This window comes from Mobula birostris, chromosome 2 (genome assembly GCF_030028105.1).
Source record: "Mobula birostris isolate sMobBir1 chromosome 2, sMobBir1.hap1, whole genome shotgun sequence".
Lineage (NCBI taxonomy): Eukaryota > Metazoa > Chordata > Chondrichthyes > Myliobatiformes > Myliobatidae > Mobula > Mobula birostris.
In genome coordinates, this window is record NC_092371.1 from 29,712,804 (window position 1) to 29,732,102 (window position 19,299).

General features: G+C 38.0%; 1 protein-coding gene across 1 annotated transcript in view; it reads right to left on the minus strand.

Moving 5' to 3' along the window:
* Nucleotides 1–14,894: 14,894 nt before the first annotated feature.
* Nucleotides 14,895–19,299, minus strand: part of LOC140210509 (solute carrier family 12 member 5-like) — a 347,453-nt gene continuing 343,048 nt past the window's right edge. Inside the window, exons 25-26 of the mRNA XM_072279513.1 lie at nt 18,644–18,777; nt 14,895–14,986 (exon numbers count right to left, since the gene is read on the minus strand). Coding sequence (XP_072135614.1) covers nt 14,895–14,986; nt 18,644–18,777 — 226 coding nt within the window. The remainder of the gene's footprint in view (nt 14,987–18,643; nt 18,778–19,299) is intronic.

Sequence of the window (19,299 nt, forward strand, 5' to 3'; positions counted from 1 at the left end):
CTTTCTCCACACCATGACTGTGTGGCTAGGCATAGCTGAAATGCCATTTATAAATTTACTGACGAAACCATTTGACAGTATTTCAGATGGTGACGAAAAGGCCTACAGTAGCGAGATATACCAGTTAGTTGAGTGGTGTCGACAACCTTGCACTCAATGTCAGCAAGACCAAAGAGTTGATTGTGGACTTCAGAAAGGGCAAGTCGAGAGAACACAAACCAATCCTCATAGAGGGATCAGAAGTGGAGAGTGAGTAATTTCAAGTTCCCAGGTGTCAATATAGGACTTAACCTGGACGCAACTATTGATGCAACTATAAAGAAGACAAGACAGCGGCTATATTCCATTAGGAATTTGAGGAGATTTGATTTATCAACCAAAACGCTCAAAAACTTATACAAATGTACCACGGAGCGCATTCTGACTGGCTGCATCATCCTCTGGCATGGGGGTGGGCTACTGCATAAGATCGTAGTAAGTTGCAGAAACTTGTAAATTTAGTCAGCTCCATCTTGGGTACTAGCCTCCGTAGTATCCCAGGCATCTCCAGGGAGCGGTGTTTTAGGAAGGTGCCGTCTATCATTAATGATCCCCAGCACCCGGGAAATGCCCTCTTAACATTACTACTGCAGGAAGGAAGTTCAGAAGCCGGAAGGCGATTCAGAACAGCTCCTTCCCCTCTGCCATACGATTTGTAAATGGTCATTGAACCCACCAGCACCCCCTCAATACTGTTACTTGCTCTACTTATTTCAACGTGCCAATTTAAAATATATATCTAACGTAATTTGTTTCTTATCTATATTTACATTGGCAGCCGTGTAAATATTTATTTATCATTTATTTCATTGTACTGCTGCTGTAAAGTTAACAAATTTCACGACATATGCCGGTGATATTAAACCTGATTCTGATAATGCATCAATTTTCTAGATAATCAGCGTACCATAACCATAACTGAAACATTTTAGAGCTTCGACGTATTAACATTGTCAGTGTTTAAAGTTGGTGGTGCCGTTTATTGGAGTGTATCTACAGGTTCCGACGTCGATACTGCGCCTAATATTCGATTTAGGTGTGTGCAATCACTTGGGTAATAGATTTCCTGACGATGATGTAAGAGACGAGCAAGCTTTTGACCCCGTTGCTATTGCAAACGCAACCAATTTTGCATTTGGAATAGAATGTTATACGACTGACAAAAAAAGTACTCAGCTACTATTATGAACTACAACGAAAGCGCTGCCTCAAAAATATCGCAGCAATTATGTTATTTCAAAATTGTCGTTTCTGAGAAAGTTAAGACTTGTTCAAATAAGACGTCCATTGATATGTTGAACTATGTGCTTAGAAACGAAAATTTGAAGAATTGTCAGTTCTTGTTGACACTGTTGACTGTGAAAGTGAATTCAGTCTCATGAATTCAATCGAATGTAAATCCAGAAACGGACTAGAGGTGAAACATTTGTGTTATCTAATGAGAATCGAGACGTATCTTTCATCCGGATGCAAAATTAATCTGGACAGTGTTTATAGACGATAGGATTGTAATAAAGACAGAAAAGTTTGTGAAATGCGAAATGTTTTCTTTGTTGAACTGTATTAATTCTACCCTTCAATTAATAAACACAATCAAAAGTATGAGTTTTTTCAATTTTCATTCTAAAAATTTCATAGTATCCATATTACCATAAAATCACATTTAAAGTGCTGTGCAGTTTTCAGGCCATGCAGAAATATCCTGCTTAGAGCAATGGTTGATCTGCGAAACTAAAAAAAAATTAGAGAGGGATGGGAACCGAACTGAAGAGACGGGGGAAGGGTCTGTTGGCTCATAAATAGAGAAAGCTTGGAGACAGTGCGAGAGGGAGAATAGGCCAGGTGATAGAGAAGGAATGCGCTCAGACCGATGGTTTGAGAAGTGTCTATTTTAATGCAAGAAGCATCATGAGCAAAGCAGATGAGCTTAGAGCGTGGATCAATACTTGGAGCTATGATTTTGTGGCCATTGCAAAGACTTGAATGGTTCAGGGGCAGGAATGGTTACTTAGAGTGCCAGGCTTTAGATGTTTCAGAAAGTACAGGGAGGGAGGCAAAAGAAATAGTGGCATGACACTGTTGATCAGAAATAGCGTCACGGCTGCAGAAAAGGAGGAAGCCATAGAGGGATTGTCTACTGAGTCTCTGTGGGTGGAAGTTTGAAACAAGAACGGGTCAATAACTCTAATGGGTGTTATTTATAGACCACTCAGTAGTAACAGGGTCATCGAGGAGCAGATAGGGAGACAGATTCTGGAAAGGTGTAATAATAACAGGGTTGTCCTGGTGGGAGATTTTAATTTCCCAAATATTGACTGGCATCTCCCTAGAGCAAGGGATTTAGATGGGGTGGAGTTTGTTAGGTGTGTTCAGGAAGGTTTCCTGACACAATATGTAGATAAGCCTACAAGAGGAAAGGCTCTACTTGATCTGGTATTGGGAAATGAACCTGGTCAGGTGTCAGGACTCTCAGTGGGAGAGTATTTTGGAGATAGTGATCACAATTCTATCCTCCTTTACCATAGCATTGGAGAGGGATAGGAACAGACAAGTTAGGAAAGCGTTTAACTGGAGTAAGGGGAAATATGAAGCTATCAGGCAGGAACTTGGAAGCATTAATTGGGAACAGATGTTGTCGGGGAAATGTATGGCAGAAATGAGGCAAATGTTTAGGGGATACTTGCTTGATGTTCTACATAGGTACGTTCCAATGATATGGGGAAAGGTACAGGAACTGTGGTGTACAAAGGCTGTTGCAAATCTAGTCAAGAAGAAAAGAAAAGCTTACGAAAGGTTCAAAAAAGTAGGTAATGATAGGGATCTAGAAGGTTATAAGGCTAGCAGGAAGCAGCTTAAGAATGAAATTAGGAGAGCCAGAAGGGGCCATGAGAAGGCCTTGGTGAGCAGGATTAAGAAAAACCCCAAGGCATTCTACAAGTATGTGAAGAGCAAGAGGATAAAACATGAGAGATTAGGACCAATCAAGTGTGACAGTGGAAAACTGTGTATGGAACTGGAGGAGGTAGCAAAGATACTTAATGAATACTTTGCTTCAGTATTCACTATGGAAGAGGATTTTGGTGATTGTAGGGATGACTTACAGCAGACTGAAAAGCTTGAACATATAGACATTAAGAAAGAGGATGTGCTGTAGCTCTTGGAAAGCATCAAGTTGGATAAGCCTACGGGACTGGATGAAATGTACCTCAGGCTACTGTGGGAGGTGAGGGAGGAGATTGCTGAGCCTCTGGCAATGATCTTTGCATCATCAATGGGGATGGGAGAGGGTCTAAAGGATTGGAGAGTTGAAGATGTTATTCCCTTATTCAAGAAAATGAGTAGAGATAGCCCAGGAAATTATAGACCAGTGAGTCTTACTTCAGTGGTTGGTAAGTTGATGGAAAAGATTCCTGAGAGGCAGGATTTATGAACATTTGGAGAGGCATAATATGATTAGGAATAGTCAGTACGGCTTTGTCAAAGGCAGGTCGTGCCTTATGAGCTGGATTGAATTTTTGAGGGTATTTCTAAACACATTGATGAAGGTAGAGCAGTAGATGTAGTGTATATGGATTTCAGCAAGGCATTTGATAAGGTACCCCATGCCAGGCTTATTGAGAAAGTAAGGAGGCATGGGATCCAAGGGGACCTTGTTTTGTGGATTCAGAATTGGCTTGCTCATAGAAGGCAAAGAGTGGTTGTAGATGGGTCATATTCTGCATGGAGGTCGGTGACCAGTGGTGTGCCTCAGGGATCTGTTCTGGGACCCTTTCTCTTCATGAGTTTTATAAATGACCTGGATAAGGAAGTGGAGGGATGGGTTAGTAAGTCTGCTGATGACACAAAGATTGGGAATGTTGTGGATAGTGTGGAGGGCTGTCAGAGGTTACAGTGGGACATCAATAGGATGCAAAACTGGACTGAGAAGTGGCAGATGGAGTTCAACCCAGATATGTGTGAGGTGGTTCATTTTGGTAGGTCAAATATAATGGCAGAATATACTATTAATGGTAAAGCTCTTGGCAGTGTGGAGAATCAGAGGGATCTTGGGGTCTGAGCACATAGGACAGTAAAAGCTGCCACGCAGGTTGACTTTGTGATTAAGAAGGCATACGGTGCATTGGCTATCATCAACCAAGGGATTGAGTTTAAGAGCCCAGAGGTAATGTTACAGCTATGTAGGACCCTGATCAGACCCCACTTGGAGTACTGTGCTCAGTTCTGGTCACCTCACCACAGGAAGGACGTGGAAACCATAGAAAGGGTGCAGAGGAGATTTACAAGGATGTTTCCTGGGTTGGGGAGCATGCCTTATGAGGATAGATTGAGTGAACTTGGCTTTTCCTCCTTGTAGCAATGGAGGATGAGGTGACCTGATAGAGATGATGAAAGGCATAGACCATGTGGATGGTCAGAGGCTTTTTCCCAAGGCTGAAGTGGGTAACATGAGAGGGCACAATTTTAAGGTGCTTGGAAGTAGGTTATAGAGGAGATGTCAGGGGTAAATTTTTTATGCAGAGAGTAGTGAGTGCATGGAATGGGCTGCTGGCAATGGTGGTGGAGGCGGATACATTAGGGTCTTTTAAGAGACTCCTGGGGAGGTACATGGAGCTTAGAAAAATAGAGGGCTATGGGTAACCTTCAGTAATTTCTAAGTAAGTACATGCTTGGCACAGCATTGTGGACTGAAAGGCCTGTATTGTGCTGTAGGTTTTCTATGTTTCCATGTTGCCCATGTGGTCATGGAGAGAACATATCAACTCCTTACAGACAGCAGTAGGAAGTGAACCCAGATTCTGGCCTGTAAAGCATTACACTAGCACCATACCATCATGCCATAGCAATTTATCTAGGACTGTACTGAACTTGAGTTTTGATTATTCAAGTAATAGAGGAATAATCATTGGATTACAGAGCCAATTATATTGGATGGTGTTCTGGTAATTAGGTATGAGCTTCAATAGGCATTGTTGTACCTGGTTTTTCATCTTTTCCCTTCTGAGGATAATCCTGTAAGGTTACTTACACCATCAAACTGCCCTTAATAATCTATGGTATTTTTTATTAAATCTACATTTACTTCACCTAGTGCAGTGTGCCAGATCATCCCAACTGAATGAAAAGGGTTGGATGGGCAAAGAAGTGCGAGTCAACATTGTGGACTATTATCAATCATTTTACAGTGTCTAGTTAATGATTCATTATCAGAAAGGATAGCTTTTTCCATGAAAATACCACCTCTTCTCTGATTAAGACACCAGTCCTAAACTTATCAGCTTTCATAATTGATAGTCCTGCTAAATTTGTGTCCAATGTTTAAGGCAGTTGTATTTTTCCTATGTTGCCTTTCTATCTGCAGTTTTCCACTTGAGGTCTAACTGTATGGTAGAATTTCCACAATAATATCTTTGCTTTTGTATCCTATAGCTCTATTATCAATGCAATTAACTTGCATGTTTTTTCCTTGCCACCCTGATAGGATGTGTGTACAGGGGCACAAGCATGTCTCTGCTCACCTTCTCCTTTCAAAACTTTGCTCTTTACATATTCTTAATATTAGTCTGTCCAATGATTTTTATTAACTTGCATTTGATGAAGGCAAGCACCTTCATCATTAGTAGACTGTTGGGTTATTTATGTACATTTACAGTGCAGCTCCTTGTTGAATCATATTTGTAAAACTAAATCTAAAGGGTAATGCACCATAAACCGCTGTACACCACTGTTAATGTTATGGGCTCTTTAGACTTGATGACTGACAATTACACTCCATTTGTCCTACACTGAATATTGCTTCATTCCGTATTAGAACAGGACTCATTGGTTAAAAATGTTTTCTTTGACAAGGCTAAAATTCTTCTCTTTCCCAATCTTATTTCTCTAAGTAAATCTGCCTTTAGGTTAGTTAATGCTTCTTTATATCACTTCTATCATTACATGCCTTTGAAATTTGTCAACCGTTTTATTAATAACCTTCCATTTATTTTGGAGCTCTACATTGCAGCAAAATAATAGATAACAAATGAAAGCAAAAATAGATTTGATCTAGAACCATTTTTTAACATGCTTTCAGAACTGTAAAATTATGCTTAAAGCTGCTGACAGAGGAAGACACAATATTATTTCCTGGATATAGACAGAGCAGTAGCAAAATCATTATTAGTAGCAATCAATATTGGAAAAAAATAATGTGTGGGTGATTAATTCCTCAGCACACACTGACCTACACTTAAATCTTTTACAAATAGCTGTGGAAATAAAAGAGGCACTAAATCATCAGCTTTCAAGATTGTGTAATTTTAACTCATCCACTTTGCAAGAAAAATATGGGGAAAAAGAATTTAAAGAAGCTGAAGCGGGATATGGATATCCTCACACATAGATCAACAAATGAATGTACTGTGGGGCAATCAATTAGGAAGGGAAGTGGTAAGGTAGACTTTATTGTAAAAGGATTTGGGTGCAAGAATAAATGATTTTACTGTAGTTATGCAGGATCCTGGGGTAAGAGCACTTGGTGTGATTTGTGTTGATCTGGTCTCTCTAAGGAATAATATTCTTGCAATAGAGAGTGGAACATAGGTTTACCATATAGGCTCTCAGAAAGCTGGGAATTATTCAGAAGCAAGATAACACTCCCTAGAGTTTAGATGAATGAAAGGTGATACACGAATGAAGAGTTTTCATTTTAAGTCCTGCTGTTAACCCATTCTTTTAGTAAGAGTTTAAAAACAAGGTTCTAGTTTACACATTATCGATCTGATAATTTTCTATTGGGAAATTTGGCCATAATGCTGTTTTAAAATGATGATTTGAAATGTCTGCTCCAATTTTGTGCTGTGGCCTTTCCACTGGAAAAAGGCACATTTAGTTTAGTAATTTATAAAAAAAGGGCAGAAATTACTGCACTAACATTTCTGACCCTGTGAAAGTATAGGATTTCTATGTAGCACCAGCAACACCATAATATCAATCAATCTTCTAACCATTCCTGAAGGAATACCAATCACAGTCCAGAAAGTAGTAATAGCTTAGAGATGCACTCTATGGAGGAAAAGTGACTCTCATCTTAAACTCTGAAAGCAACAGTAAATTCTGGCTTTCAAGATTAAACACAATTAACTATCATTGAAGTGAAGCCACCTTGGTAGCAATGAATCAGATTCCACACAAGTGGCCGTAGAAGAGGAAAGCAACCTTGGGGAAAGAACGAGCTGCCAGAAGAGGTTGAGTAGAGGCAGGTAGAAATACATTAAAAAAAAATGTGGACAGGTCCAAGCTTTACATCAGGTCACATAAGGAGCTTGATCAGCATGAACGAGTTGGAAAAAGGGTTGGTTTTCATTCTCTATGAATTACTCCAGTCCCACCTGTCAAATAAATATTATGAAACAAAGTTATTTGTTACATCATAATTCTTGCATGGTTTCATGAAGGGTAGTAAATTTAGTCTTCAATGAGTAAGTAACAATATCAATTTAAGTGTCAAGGTAATAGGTGGTCAAAATCTTTGCTGAAATGGTAATTCTACTTTTTAACATGTCCTGGCCTAACCCATGGAAAAGGATATTGATTTTGGCCCAAAATAACTGAAAAGAATGAACTGTGCTCAACCTATGGAAGGGACTTTGGTTCCATTGTAAGAAATAGTCTGTTTCTGGCTGAGTCTAGTTCTGAGGGCATATAATGCAGATCAAAATTGGCAATTAAACAGGAAACATTCAATGAGAACCATCTGTCAATATTGCCACTGTCTTTATATATCTTTGGACATAACTTTAATGTAGTAGAAAGACTGGCTAATTTCCAAGGATAAATGTGACTTTATCTGGTAATACTTGGAAATAACTGGATGGTGACGAACATTGATGCTCTGTGCTCTCTGGTGCGCATTTCAACTTTTTTGCAATTTACTACGGTAATAAATAATATGTTGTTAAGTCAATTAGATAATAGATTCAAAATGAGCTGTGAAGAGGGTAATGAGATTCTGATGTGGTTTCTATTCAAACAGCTCAAATTTGCCTAAACTTGCATAATAAATATTCCAGGGTGATGGCATCTCTTATTGCTGGCTGCAAATACACATTCTAAGAACATCCTAATTTATTTCAACCTTCCAAATATTATTTTACAGTCTTTATTAAAATGTGTGCATTCAGTTAGTCTCTGGTAGGTTTCTTACAAGTTACAAATTGCATGCATTCAAACTTTTGACAACGAGATGTACCACAGCACATGACTACACACCAGGTAATACACAGGCATCCAAACTCTGCCAACTAATTCTATAATACAAAAAAAAATCAAGAACAATGGGAAATACACAATATAATCATCAATATATGCTTAGTTCCTTAATATTTAAATATATCTTTGTATAGATTAATAAATGTGATTATGGGAGAACATTAGATTGTTAAAATTCTTTCTTAACTACACTTCCTATTTAATGGAAGTGAATACCTTTTAACCAAGTGTATGCACTTTCAATCATGTTTTAGAGGAGGGAATGTTTAGGGAGAAATGATCTAAAGTATTTCTTAAGTGGTCATAGATGTAAGGAGTGACATGGTCTGAGGAACAATGTTTTAAAAATTTATATATGCTATTTTCCAGGAAATACTTGGCCCTTAATGTGTGTATTTAATTATGCTATTATAATTATTAGTATTAATTGGTCTGTAGTTCTCCTGCAGTTCCTAGTGCCTAGAAACAAACTATCCGAAACATATACTAGAATCACCTAATTATCTCAAAGTAGGTACAAATTTAACTGTTGAGTTTAAAGAACCATTGTCACTTGTTATTTGCATAATATGAAATGTTTTCCAAAAGAAATTTGATTAATATTGTATCTACCATGACACTCATGGTAGATACAATATTAATATCTCAAAATCGGAGATTTTCAGTAGTCCTCTGATGCTACGGCATTAAAGTGGCAACTGCTAGTAATTAGATATAATGTGTTACAGGAAACCATTTCTTCCTGCAACAGTAGTTTTATTTATCAACTTCAGACATAGATTAGTTATAATTATTTATGACATCAATTAGATCTTTAATGTATTTTGCAGTAAGAAATATATTCAGAGAACATTTTTTAAAATATTATATTCAAAATTGTTAGTTTTGGTAAATCCATTTTTTAATGTAATTGTTGCCCCTTATATGTAGCTCTTCCAAAACCATTCCATTGTATACAAAATAAAGTAGCCATTTCATCAGAAAATCACTGTATAAAGATACTTGCTTGGAAGTATGAAGTGACAAAATATTTTTGGTCTATTAAGGTCTGTGGGAGGTCTTAGGCCACACTTTTATTTTCGGAACTTGTAAGGGTATTTACTTTTTAATATATACATTAGTGTTCAGCTTAGTGCCAAGTATGGGATAAAATATGGAATTACTGCAGCCAGTAAAATGGTTAAGGTAATCTTAAATAGTGGAGACATAAATACCAAATTGTAATTTTTTTTTCAAAGAAATTATTGACAATTGAACCTAAAATGAGTGACAATGTCCTTTATTCCTCAGCCATTCTACATCATAGCATTTTGGTCAACACTAATTTTAATACCACTCAGTACATTGGTTTCACAGACTAAGTTCACCTTGGAACTGATATTCAGTGCAGTTTGAATATTCAATTTACGTACATGATTTATGTACATTACGGTCATCTTTGCCGGTGCAGACATGTGGTATAGATTTAAACATATCCTGACTATTCACAAGGACATAAACACAAGATATTCTGCAGATGCTGCAAGTCCAGAGTAACGCACACCGAGTGCTGCCGGAACTCGGTAGGTCAGGCAGCTTCTATGGAAAAGAATAAACAACCGATGTATTGGGCCGAGACCTTGTCCTGATGAAGGGGCTCAGCCAAAACGCTGACTGTTTATTCCTCTCCACAGACCCTGCCTAAGCTGCCGAGTTCCTCTAGCATTTTGTGTGTGTGTTATTCACAGAAGGATATGCCTATTGTATTTCAGCAAAAAATGTGATTACAAGCCTGTGTGAAGTTATCTTGGCATTCATTAACATGTAAACTACTGAATCAAAATAGATTTTACTTTTAAATCTATTTTATAAAAATGAAAGTTAGAGCAAGCAGATTTGTACTTTGCATATTTCTTTTTTTTTTGCATTCAGTTGAAATTGCAACCCAGTAGCATCATTTGAGAGAATGAATGTTAAGAAATGAAACAGAAGTATTGCTGGCAGTAATAATACAAGTAGAAACCCCACTGCTAACCTCTCATAATTATTCCCCCGTTCTAACATACCCCAAGAACATACACAGATGGCTGAAACCTGCTTTGTTGCTACAGAATGAAATACCCAAACTCATTTTCGTAATCCTTATAACTGAAACAATGTTAAAGAGATAAAAAGACATAAACACCATAACTATACCTAACACATGATTGATTAAAGAAGGCAGAAGGATATACTTTAAACACAGCTCTACAACAATCTTACTCTTTCTATATATAACATATGAAAATTGTTTTTGAAATATAAATTTAGGTACATTTTCCAGTAAAATCTGCAATGACCATTCAGTGGCTGATATCCCGGTGACCTATTACAGTAATTAAGTTGCGCATGCACTAGATCACATTGCAGTAGCAGATAATAAGATTTTAGATGAATTAATTAAATCAGTAGAACAAACTGGTCTGGAAACAACAGCCTAGTATCAAATATCTTCATTCTTCCAGTGACTTTTTTTTAAACACGTGTCTGAGCACCCATGTTAGAAGGTTTGTTGAGTGGAGTGTCTGATGTTAGAGTTTTCCTCTTTGGCTTATTTTATAAATTTGTGCCATTTGGTGAATGACCAGTTCAACCAAGGTTTACAAATCATAAAAACATTGGAATGATCACCTATAAACAAATTACTTGAATAAGGATGTATTTATGAAGATGTAGAGTTCTTACAACATTAAACAGTCTTGTCCAGGAAAGACATTGGAAGCACAGACAGCCTAAAAGCACTGATAGAAATGATCAGCAGAAAAATATGGAGGTACCTTGAGAAAAAGTCAAGTAAACACCCAAGACACCAAATTATAAGTGCCCAGTAATTACATACCCATGATTACTAAGATAAATTGTTCAGTCAATGAAAAATTATCAGTTTCAATTAGAAACACTGTAGTAGATAATTAGCCATAGATGGAACTGTTCAATAAAGAGACATCTGTGTCTATCTGTGGATTAGTCAGAAAGGTTTGAAACTGACTGGAAAATAAGCACTCATGAGTGCTATAAGAATGTAATCAGTAGATAAATGCCTTTGGAAATCCATAAAAGCTCATCAATATATAAATTTCTGTGGATGTCTGTTGGAATTATCTGATAAATATATGTGTGGTTATTCTTTTTTTTAGCATCTATAGATGTTAGTAAGAATTACCTAGTCAATAAACTTCTCTCTGTACTTACTGAAGCTGCCCAGTAAATTATACCTAAGATACAGTCCACTAAAATAAATACATGTGAATTGGGTGGAAATTAACAAGCAAATAACTGTGTGTATAAACTACAATACTTAAAGTAAACAGTTGGGGGTTTTGTTCATTAGTAAAATACTAATAAATGCTATTACAAATTGTATGGTAAAGATCTTTAATCACTTATGGGATCTATCCTGTGAATAAATACCTATAGTTTAATCAGTTTTTAAACATTGTAATAAACTGGCCAATATGTTAACTTCATATGCTGTTACTAACTATGTCGTATGTATACAGAGACAGGCAAGCAAAATGTCTAAACAGCATTAGAAAAGATCAATGAAGTAGCTGTTAATACTTTTAATATCTGTCTACTAGATAGCTATAGGCACTTTCAGGTGTTAGCTGGTAAAATCCTATAGACAATGCTCGAAAATGGCCAGGGGCAGTACCCATAGTTGTATTAAGCAGTGTTCAAGATGCCCAAGAGAAACTATTGTAATGTATTGGTAATTTCTGTTAGAAATTGTCACATTTTGTTATTAAGCTTTTAACTGCTTTCTTGTAATTTGAGTGATGCTAGGAGTCCTTTTTAGTATTTGTATGTTTGTTGCATGAATATGGGTGGTGTGTGACAGTGCAGGGTGCTCATTATGGTTATTGAAGGAAAGGGGTTAAGTAATTAGGTATGCTAAATAGAAATTCTGTAAAATTATTGGATGATTACTCTCAATATTTTATTATCAACTCCATTAAGTCCTGATGCTTTTGTTATGCACATTACCAGGTCTGAATAATTCTTGTTGCACCATTGTAGCCAATGAATTAGTACTGTACTGCCTATGAAAGCATATTGCAAGAAACCAGTGGGAATCATTGCAGCAAATATAATGATTTTAACATAAACTTCATTTTAATGAGGTTGCACTGTATTTTCCATTGACTTAAGAACATTCATGATTGATTGAAAAATGCAAAGACATGATCATCATTATTGGATGCTATTGATGTCATTGGGAAAATGTATGAAATCCAAAGAAAATAAATTGCTTGGTAATAATCATTATACAAAATAAACCAAAGAGCTCTAATATTTTAAAGCTAATTTCTGTTTTAATTAACTGTTAAAATAATAAATCATAATACTCGAGAATTTGAAATGGTGACTAAAGTATTTTGGTGACATCCTGTGGCCATAAAATGCATACCATCATTACTTTGTACCACTATGAATATTTAAATTCATTTTTTTTTTGCAAACCCATTTCCCCAGTAAAACATTAAAATAAAGATCCTAAAAATAAAGACAAAATAAATATCACTAAAACAACAAAGGATTTTTTTTGTGTAGGTACAGATTAAGAACTAGAAGATGATTTGGACGTGATCAGATTGCCCAACAGAATCCAAGTCCTTAGTAAATATATAGTCTTGAAAATGCAGAAACAAGTGAATGTTAAACATTTATGTTTTTGAATTTTAACTCTAGGTAGTTGCCTTGATTTAAATCCTAAATTTGTGCAGCTGTCTAGACTAGAGCTTTAATTGATAATTTGCTCTCGATTTCATCTCTTTGATTTCAGAGTCAGTTTATCTTCTGCAAAACTGTTCTATTGTTAAATGCTTTGTTTTCCCCATTCTGTTTGAACAGATTAGATTTGATTGCATTTCCCCAGTAAGATGCACTGAATGGTCAAATCTAAATACGGCTTATTTCAGTCAACATGTAACAAATTATTGTCAAAGGGAAATGCTCACAAGACACAGCTTTTAAATACTTATGAGTGAGCTGCCAAAACTGTTGTTTTCACATTATATGTTGTCATATAATTTTGAAAAATGATTACTGTTTATCTAGTTACACATTTGATATCAGCTCCAAATTATAGTCAAATTGATATGTAAAGGAATGAAAAATGAAAAAAATGCTTTGATACATTTTAATCATTTACATTTCAGATCTTCTAATTAGTAAACACACTTTCTGAGTGGTAATTTTTAACTTGTGAACCTTGTAATAAATGAGAGCTAATGTTCACTAGATGCACACAGCGCCTTGAGTAATATAGGTCAGCCCTTCGCGCAGGTTACAACAATTTTACTATTTATAGTATATACACAATCTGCAATAACTGAATATCCTTTACTATCAGGGTCAGTGAAAAATGCTTATCATCTGCGAAAATATATTCATATTGCTCATAATTATTTTCCCTCAATTCATTCCAGCCAAAAAATAATCACAACTTCTTTGAGAAGTCTAACTATGATAAAAAAGGATGTTAAATTTATTTATAGACATTTTGAAATGCAGACTAGAAAAGCTATTGTCTTGTGAATAATTATGACTGGAGAATGCACAGCTCAGCTAATTATAGGGCGTGTAACAAATAAGGGATTGGTGCAGTTCCATGTCAACTAACAAATCCAATTAATCCTTAGACTGCGAGGGAAATATTGTCTTGCTGAAACAAACACAAGTATTACAGTTACTAAAACATCAGTATTATTATAGCAGTTCTCTACTAATATAACAAAAAAAAAACACTGGCTAACCAAAAAAACCCGCTGGCAATGAAAAGAAGTAAAACATTTTTAATGTTACATCAACTAACCCGAGCTTCTCTTTCCCATTTCATGTTTTATTTTATTTTACTTTTACTTCATCTGTATCTAATATACCACATTTTATATATTTTACATCCTCTTAAAAATAAATAGTTCTATTTTCTTTTTTCACCCTCCCCCAACCCCCACCCTCCCCCAGTCGCACCTTGGAAGCTGGGCCCTCCTTGAATAGGTTAACTTTCTTGTGGATGAATACCAAGCAAAGGGCCAGTGTCTGGAGATTGACACAGATACAAGCAAGCCAACCTTTGACCTGAAACTGTAGTGTAAGGTAGAAGAGTCCCAGCCTGATAGCTGATCTGTGGAATAATCCACCTGTGATGTACCAAAGGTTAAACTGTGGACAGAGTGCTTTCTGGAAAAGGTTTCTCTAGTCTTGTGAATGCTGCTAATTTGTATATGTCGCCACACACCCCAGAAGTGGTTACTCATATCTACCGTGCCCATGTCTTCTAATGCTAGCTTTCTAATATTGCAACTCCAATGACAGGTTCTTAAGGAGCAACAAAAGCTGAGAGAGGACACAAAGTAATTTAAGACAAGAAGCTGTGTAGGTGAGCATTCCCCTTCTTAGTCTTTTCATTGTTATTTTCTATCCTGTCTCCAAAAGGAAAGGCTTTACAAAAACCATTACCAGGAATGGGACAGGAAGTTTCATTAGCTGCATGGCAAATGCTGTACATTGAGATGAGGTGGGGAGTTACTGATCGATAGCTGTGATGGGTTCGTTGCGTGACTGCTGGCCATGACTGGTGCTCAGGAGTAAATGGTGATGACCTCACGACCCCCACCACGAACCAACAGCACTCGTTCCAGGCCTTCTGTTAACACCTCCAGGAACTCCATGTCTGCAGTTTGTGTTTGTCAAGGAAAAGAGCCGTGCCTTGTCAAACAAACGTTCAAAGCTCAAAGCACATTTATGTCCAAGTATGTATGCTATATACAACCTTGAGATTCGTCTCCTTGGAGACAGCCACAAAACAAAGAATTCCAGTAGAACCAATTAAAAAAAAGAAGACAGAAACTGAGGCTAAAAGGCAGATTGTGATCATGTGGACCAACTGATTTTTATCCATATCCATGCAATTTTCTTCCATTCATCTACCCCAGGGCAGCGGATCTAACCATCTCCCCTTGACGTTCAAAGCAGGATGAGGGGGGATCTTATTGAAACTAACCAAATATTGAAAGTGGTTGTACAGAGGATGTTTCCAATCATGGGAGAGTCTAGGACCAGAGAGCACGACCTCAGAATAGAAGGATGCCCTCAGAGTTGAGGAGAAATTTCTTTCTTCAGAGGGTGGTGAATCTGTGGAATTTATTGCTACAGAGAGCTGTGGTGGCCAAGTCAATGGGTATATTCAAAGTGGAGGCATTAGTTTCTTGATTAGGAAGGGCATAGAATGTGATGGGGAGAAGGCAGGAGAATAGGCTTGAGATGGAAAGTAAATCAGCCATGATGGAATGGCAGAGAAAACCTGACAGGCCCTATGGTCTAATTCTGCTCCTCGGTCATATGGTCTCAAGGGCATTACCATCACCCAGCTTTCACAGCAGTCAAGTCGTCTGCCTGGAGGAGGTATAAATAGAAGGGAAGAATGAGGATTGAGATTAAAGAAATAAAAATACACTGGAACAGTCAGAAAGAACACACAGCATTTGTTGGAGATCTGAAATACAAGAAAATGCAGGAAATACCATCTGACCAGGTAGCATCTGTGCAGGGAGAAAAGCTGTATTAATGCTAGTGATTATTTACTGTTATCTATTCTTCACCACCTTCCCTCAGTCAGTATCACCTAGTTGTTCTGGTCTCCCATCCTATCACAATCACTTCTTCTGTTCTTTCCACCCCTACAACATCTCTACTGCTAAATATAAGATTGTTATTTTTTAACTTTTCCTTGTTCCAGTGAAAGGTCATCAACCTGAGAAGTTAACTTTATTTCTCTCTTTATAGATGCTTTCTATCCCGTAACCTCCAACACTTCCAGTTTTTCTTTCAGATTTGACATTTCTTTGTTTTGTATTTTAATTAGAGAAGAATGCTGGGGTGAAGATTAGTCTATCTTGATTAAGAGGTTTTCAGCAAGAGAAAAATAACTGTTAAATGCCTTACAAGAAATTCAGCCCCAATTAGTGACTATTACAGATCCTCCCTGGGTTATTTATGCCTAAGGTGCACAATCTGTAAATGGTATATGAATGAATACTTGGGGAGACCAGCAGGATTGATGTTGGCTGCTGTGGGACTGCCGGCATTGTTTGCTGTGTGGGAATTCAGTACGTGGAACCATGCCTTTAGTTGGCCTGTAACATGCACATAATGTTGGAGGAACTCAGCAGATCTATCATGAGAAACACACAGTCAACATTTCAGGCTGAGACACTTCATCAGGGCTGGAAAGGAAGGGTGGAAGAAAATAGTGTGGGAGGGAGTGAAGTGAGAAGTTGGGAGGTGATAGGTGGAAGAGGTAAAAGGCTGAACACATAAGAAATAGGAGCAGGAGTAGGCTATCTGACCCATCGAGCCTGCTCTGCCATTCAATAAAATCATGGCTGATCTAGCCATTGGCTCATCTCCACTGACCGCCTTTTCCCCATAACATGTAATTCTACTATGCAAAAATCTATCCAACCTTGTCTTAAATATATTTACTGAGGTAGCCTCCACTGCTTTATTGGGCAGAGAATTCCACAGATTTCTGGGAAAAGCAGTCCCTCCTCACCTCCATCTTAAATCTACTCCCTCAAATCTTGAGGCTATGTCTCGTCTCACCTACCAGTGGAAACACCTTGAAAAAGGAAAGGGAAGGAGAAACAGGTGAGGAGAAGAGGAAGGGTAACCAGAATGAGAAATGGAAAAGAAGAAGAGAGGGGAATGGAAAAAGGGTGGGGGGGCTATAATTTATTGGAAATTAGGAAAATTGATGTTCATGTTTTCAGGTTGGCGGTTATCCAGATAGAATTTGAGGCATTGCTCCAGAACCTCATTCTGGCAGGACAGGAGGCCATGGACGAATATGTTGGAATGGGAATAGGGAGTGGAATTAAAATGGGAGGCCACCAGGAAACCCTGCCTGTTGTGAACAGTGCCCCAGTGCTTGACAAAGTGATCCCCCGATCTACTTCAGGTCTCACCAATGTAGAGGAGGCCACTCTGGGAGTACCAGATACAGTAGGTGACTTTGACAGACATGCAGGTGAAATGTTGCCTCGCCTGGAAGGTTGCCCTGTGTTTTAATCTGAATATATGGCTGGTCACATATCTGGATTATGAACTGGTGTTGGGAATGGAACCCTGTCAGAGTTTGTGGAGCACCTGCAAGTGCCAGGAATAAAAACATCCCAGTTTCAGAGAAATGGCTGAACTGATAATGGCTGTAGGAGTCACAATCATCGATACAACAGTTTCAGGGTCAACAAGCAATTATTGTGTGCCTAAAGGTTGCCTTAAGGTCAACAAGTGGTACACCAATGATAACTTTGATCGGAGGCTCATTGCTACAAACCAGACCTCAGTGCAAAGAGGGTCAGCAGTGGGAGAGGGTGGTGGTTGTGAAGTGGCAACTGTCAGCACCTTGTCAGCGAGGGAGTGGGGAGCTTGATGGGGAGGGGAAGGCTGATATATGAAGAGGCAGGCCCCCAAAGGCAAAAGTATGAAGAATGGGATTTAATCAATTGGAAGCCTGGCCTGGGTGATGTTATTAAAACTTGGCTGTGACAATGATGATACCACAGAAAAATAACACACTTATTTACAAACCCTATAGAAATGGTGTCAGGGTTAAAGAAAGTCCTTGTTATGTTTGTGCACTTTATGTACCCCAGTTCCTCTATATATCCAAACACATGTCAATCACCTCTTGCTTTTCAGCCGACAGACCAGGGAATATGGTCTCTCTCTTCCTGATTCTCTGTTGCCTTCATAATTACTTTGAGTGGGACTGTTTTGTTGTGCACTGTACCTTGTGACCTGATAGGGACAAGAATCCAGAACTTTGACAGATAAATTAAGTAAAATAGATTTGGGATTTGAAATAAAATCCTACAATGTTGGAGTGAAGGAGGATGAGAGGTGACTTGATAGAGGTGTATAAGATGATAAAAGGCATTGATAGAGTGGACAGCCGGCACCTTCTTACCCATAGTGGAAATGGCTAATTTGAGGGGGCATAATTTGAAGGTGATTGGAGGAAGTTATTGGGGGATGTCAGAGGAGTGGTGGGTGCATGGAACACGTTGCCAGAGCTGTTGACTGAGTTAGGGATACATTAGGGACATTTAAGAGGCACATGGATGAAAGAAAAATGTTGGGCTATGTGGGAGGGAAAGGTTAGAATGATCTTGCAGTGGGTTAAAAGGTTGGCAGAAGGGTCTGCACCATTCTATGTTCCAACTTTAATCTCCCATCTCAGATGCTGCTTTCCAATTGATTGAACTTTAGCAAAAAAAAAGTTAACTTTGTTACTTTGCTGGAATTTCTCTTCCCGAGGAAAGGATACAGTTTTCATCCCCGTTCCGATTTTTGGGAGGTCCGGGCATGTTCAGGAGGACCAGCTTTGCATCCTGAGACTTCTTCACGATGACTTCATTCAGCTTCACCGCAGTGTGCATCCGCCGCACATTCGACTGATTTCTGATTGACAGAGAAAATCATTACCCGCCGAACTGTAAGTTAAAGGGTGTTGAAATGGGTACCGAAGTGGTGCCCATGGGAAAGTGATTGCTAAACTGCAGCTGTACCTGACGTTAATAAGAGAGCTACATTGCAATACCAAAGCAACTAAAATAAATCCTGCATCGTGAAAATAGACAGGCAAGATCCAAATCTACAAATTACGCCATCAGCCTGGTGCATTGCTGGACCTTCACTGAGGTGATTAACACACTTTTATAAATCACTGTTTCCAGTATGTTAATAAATAGTGTATCAAATGTCTACCTCATTGCCCTGGTTTTGAGAGAGACATCAGATATTTATATCATGGATTTAATAGTGCAGGCATTTAACACTGAAAACAAAAATCTATCAATCCTCCAATAAACAAAATGCTATATTTCTCAGGGAGTGACATGTCACTGGAAGAGGAGGAATGGAAAAAGGAAATGTGGGAAGTGATGGTCTTCCCCCATGATTTGCAAGAGGAGAGCTTTGCAT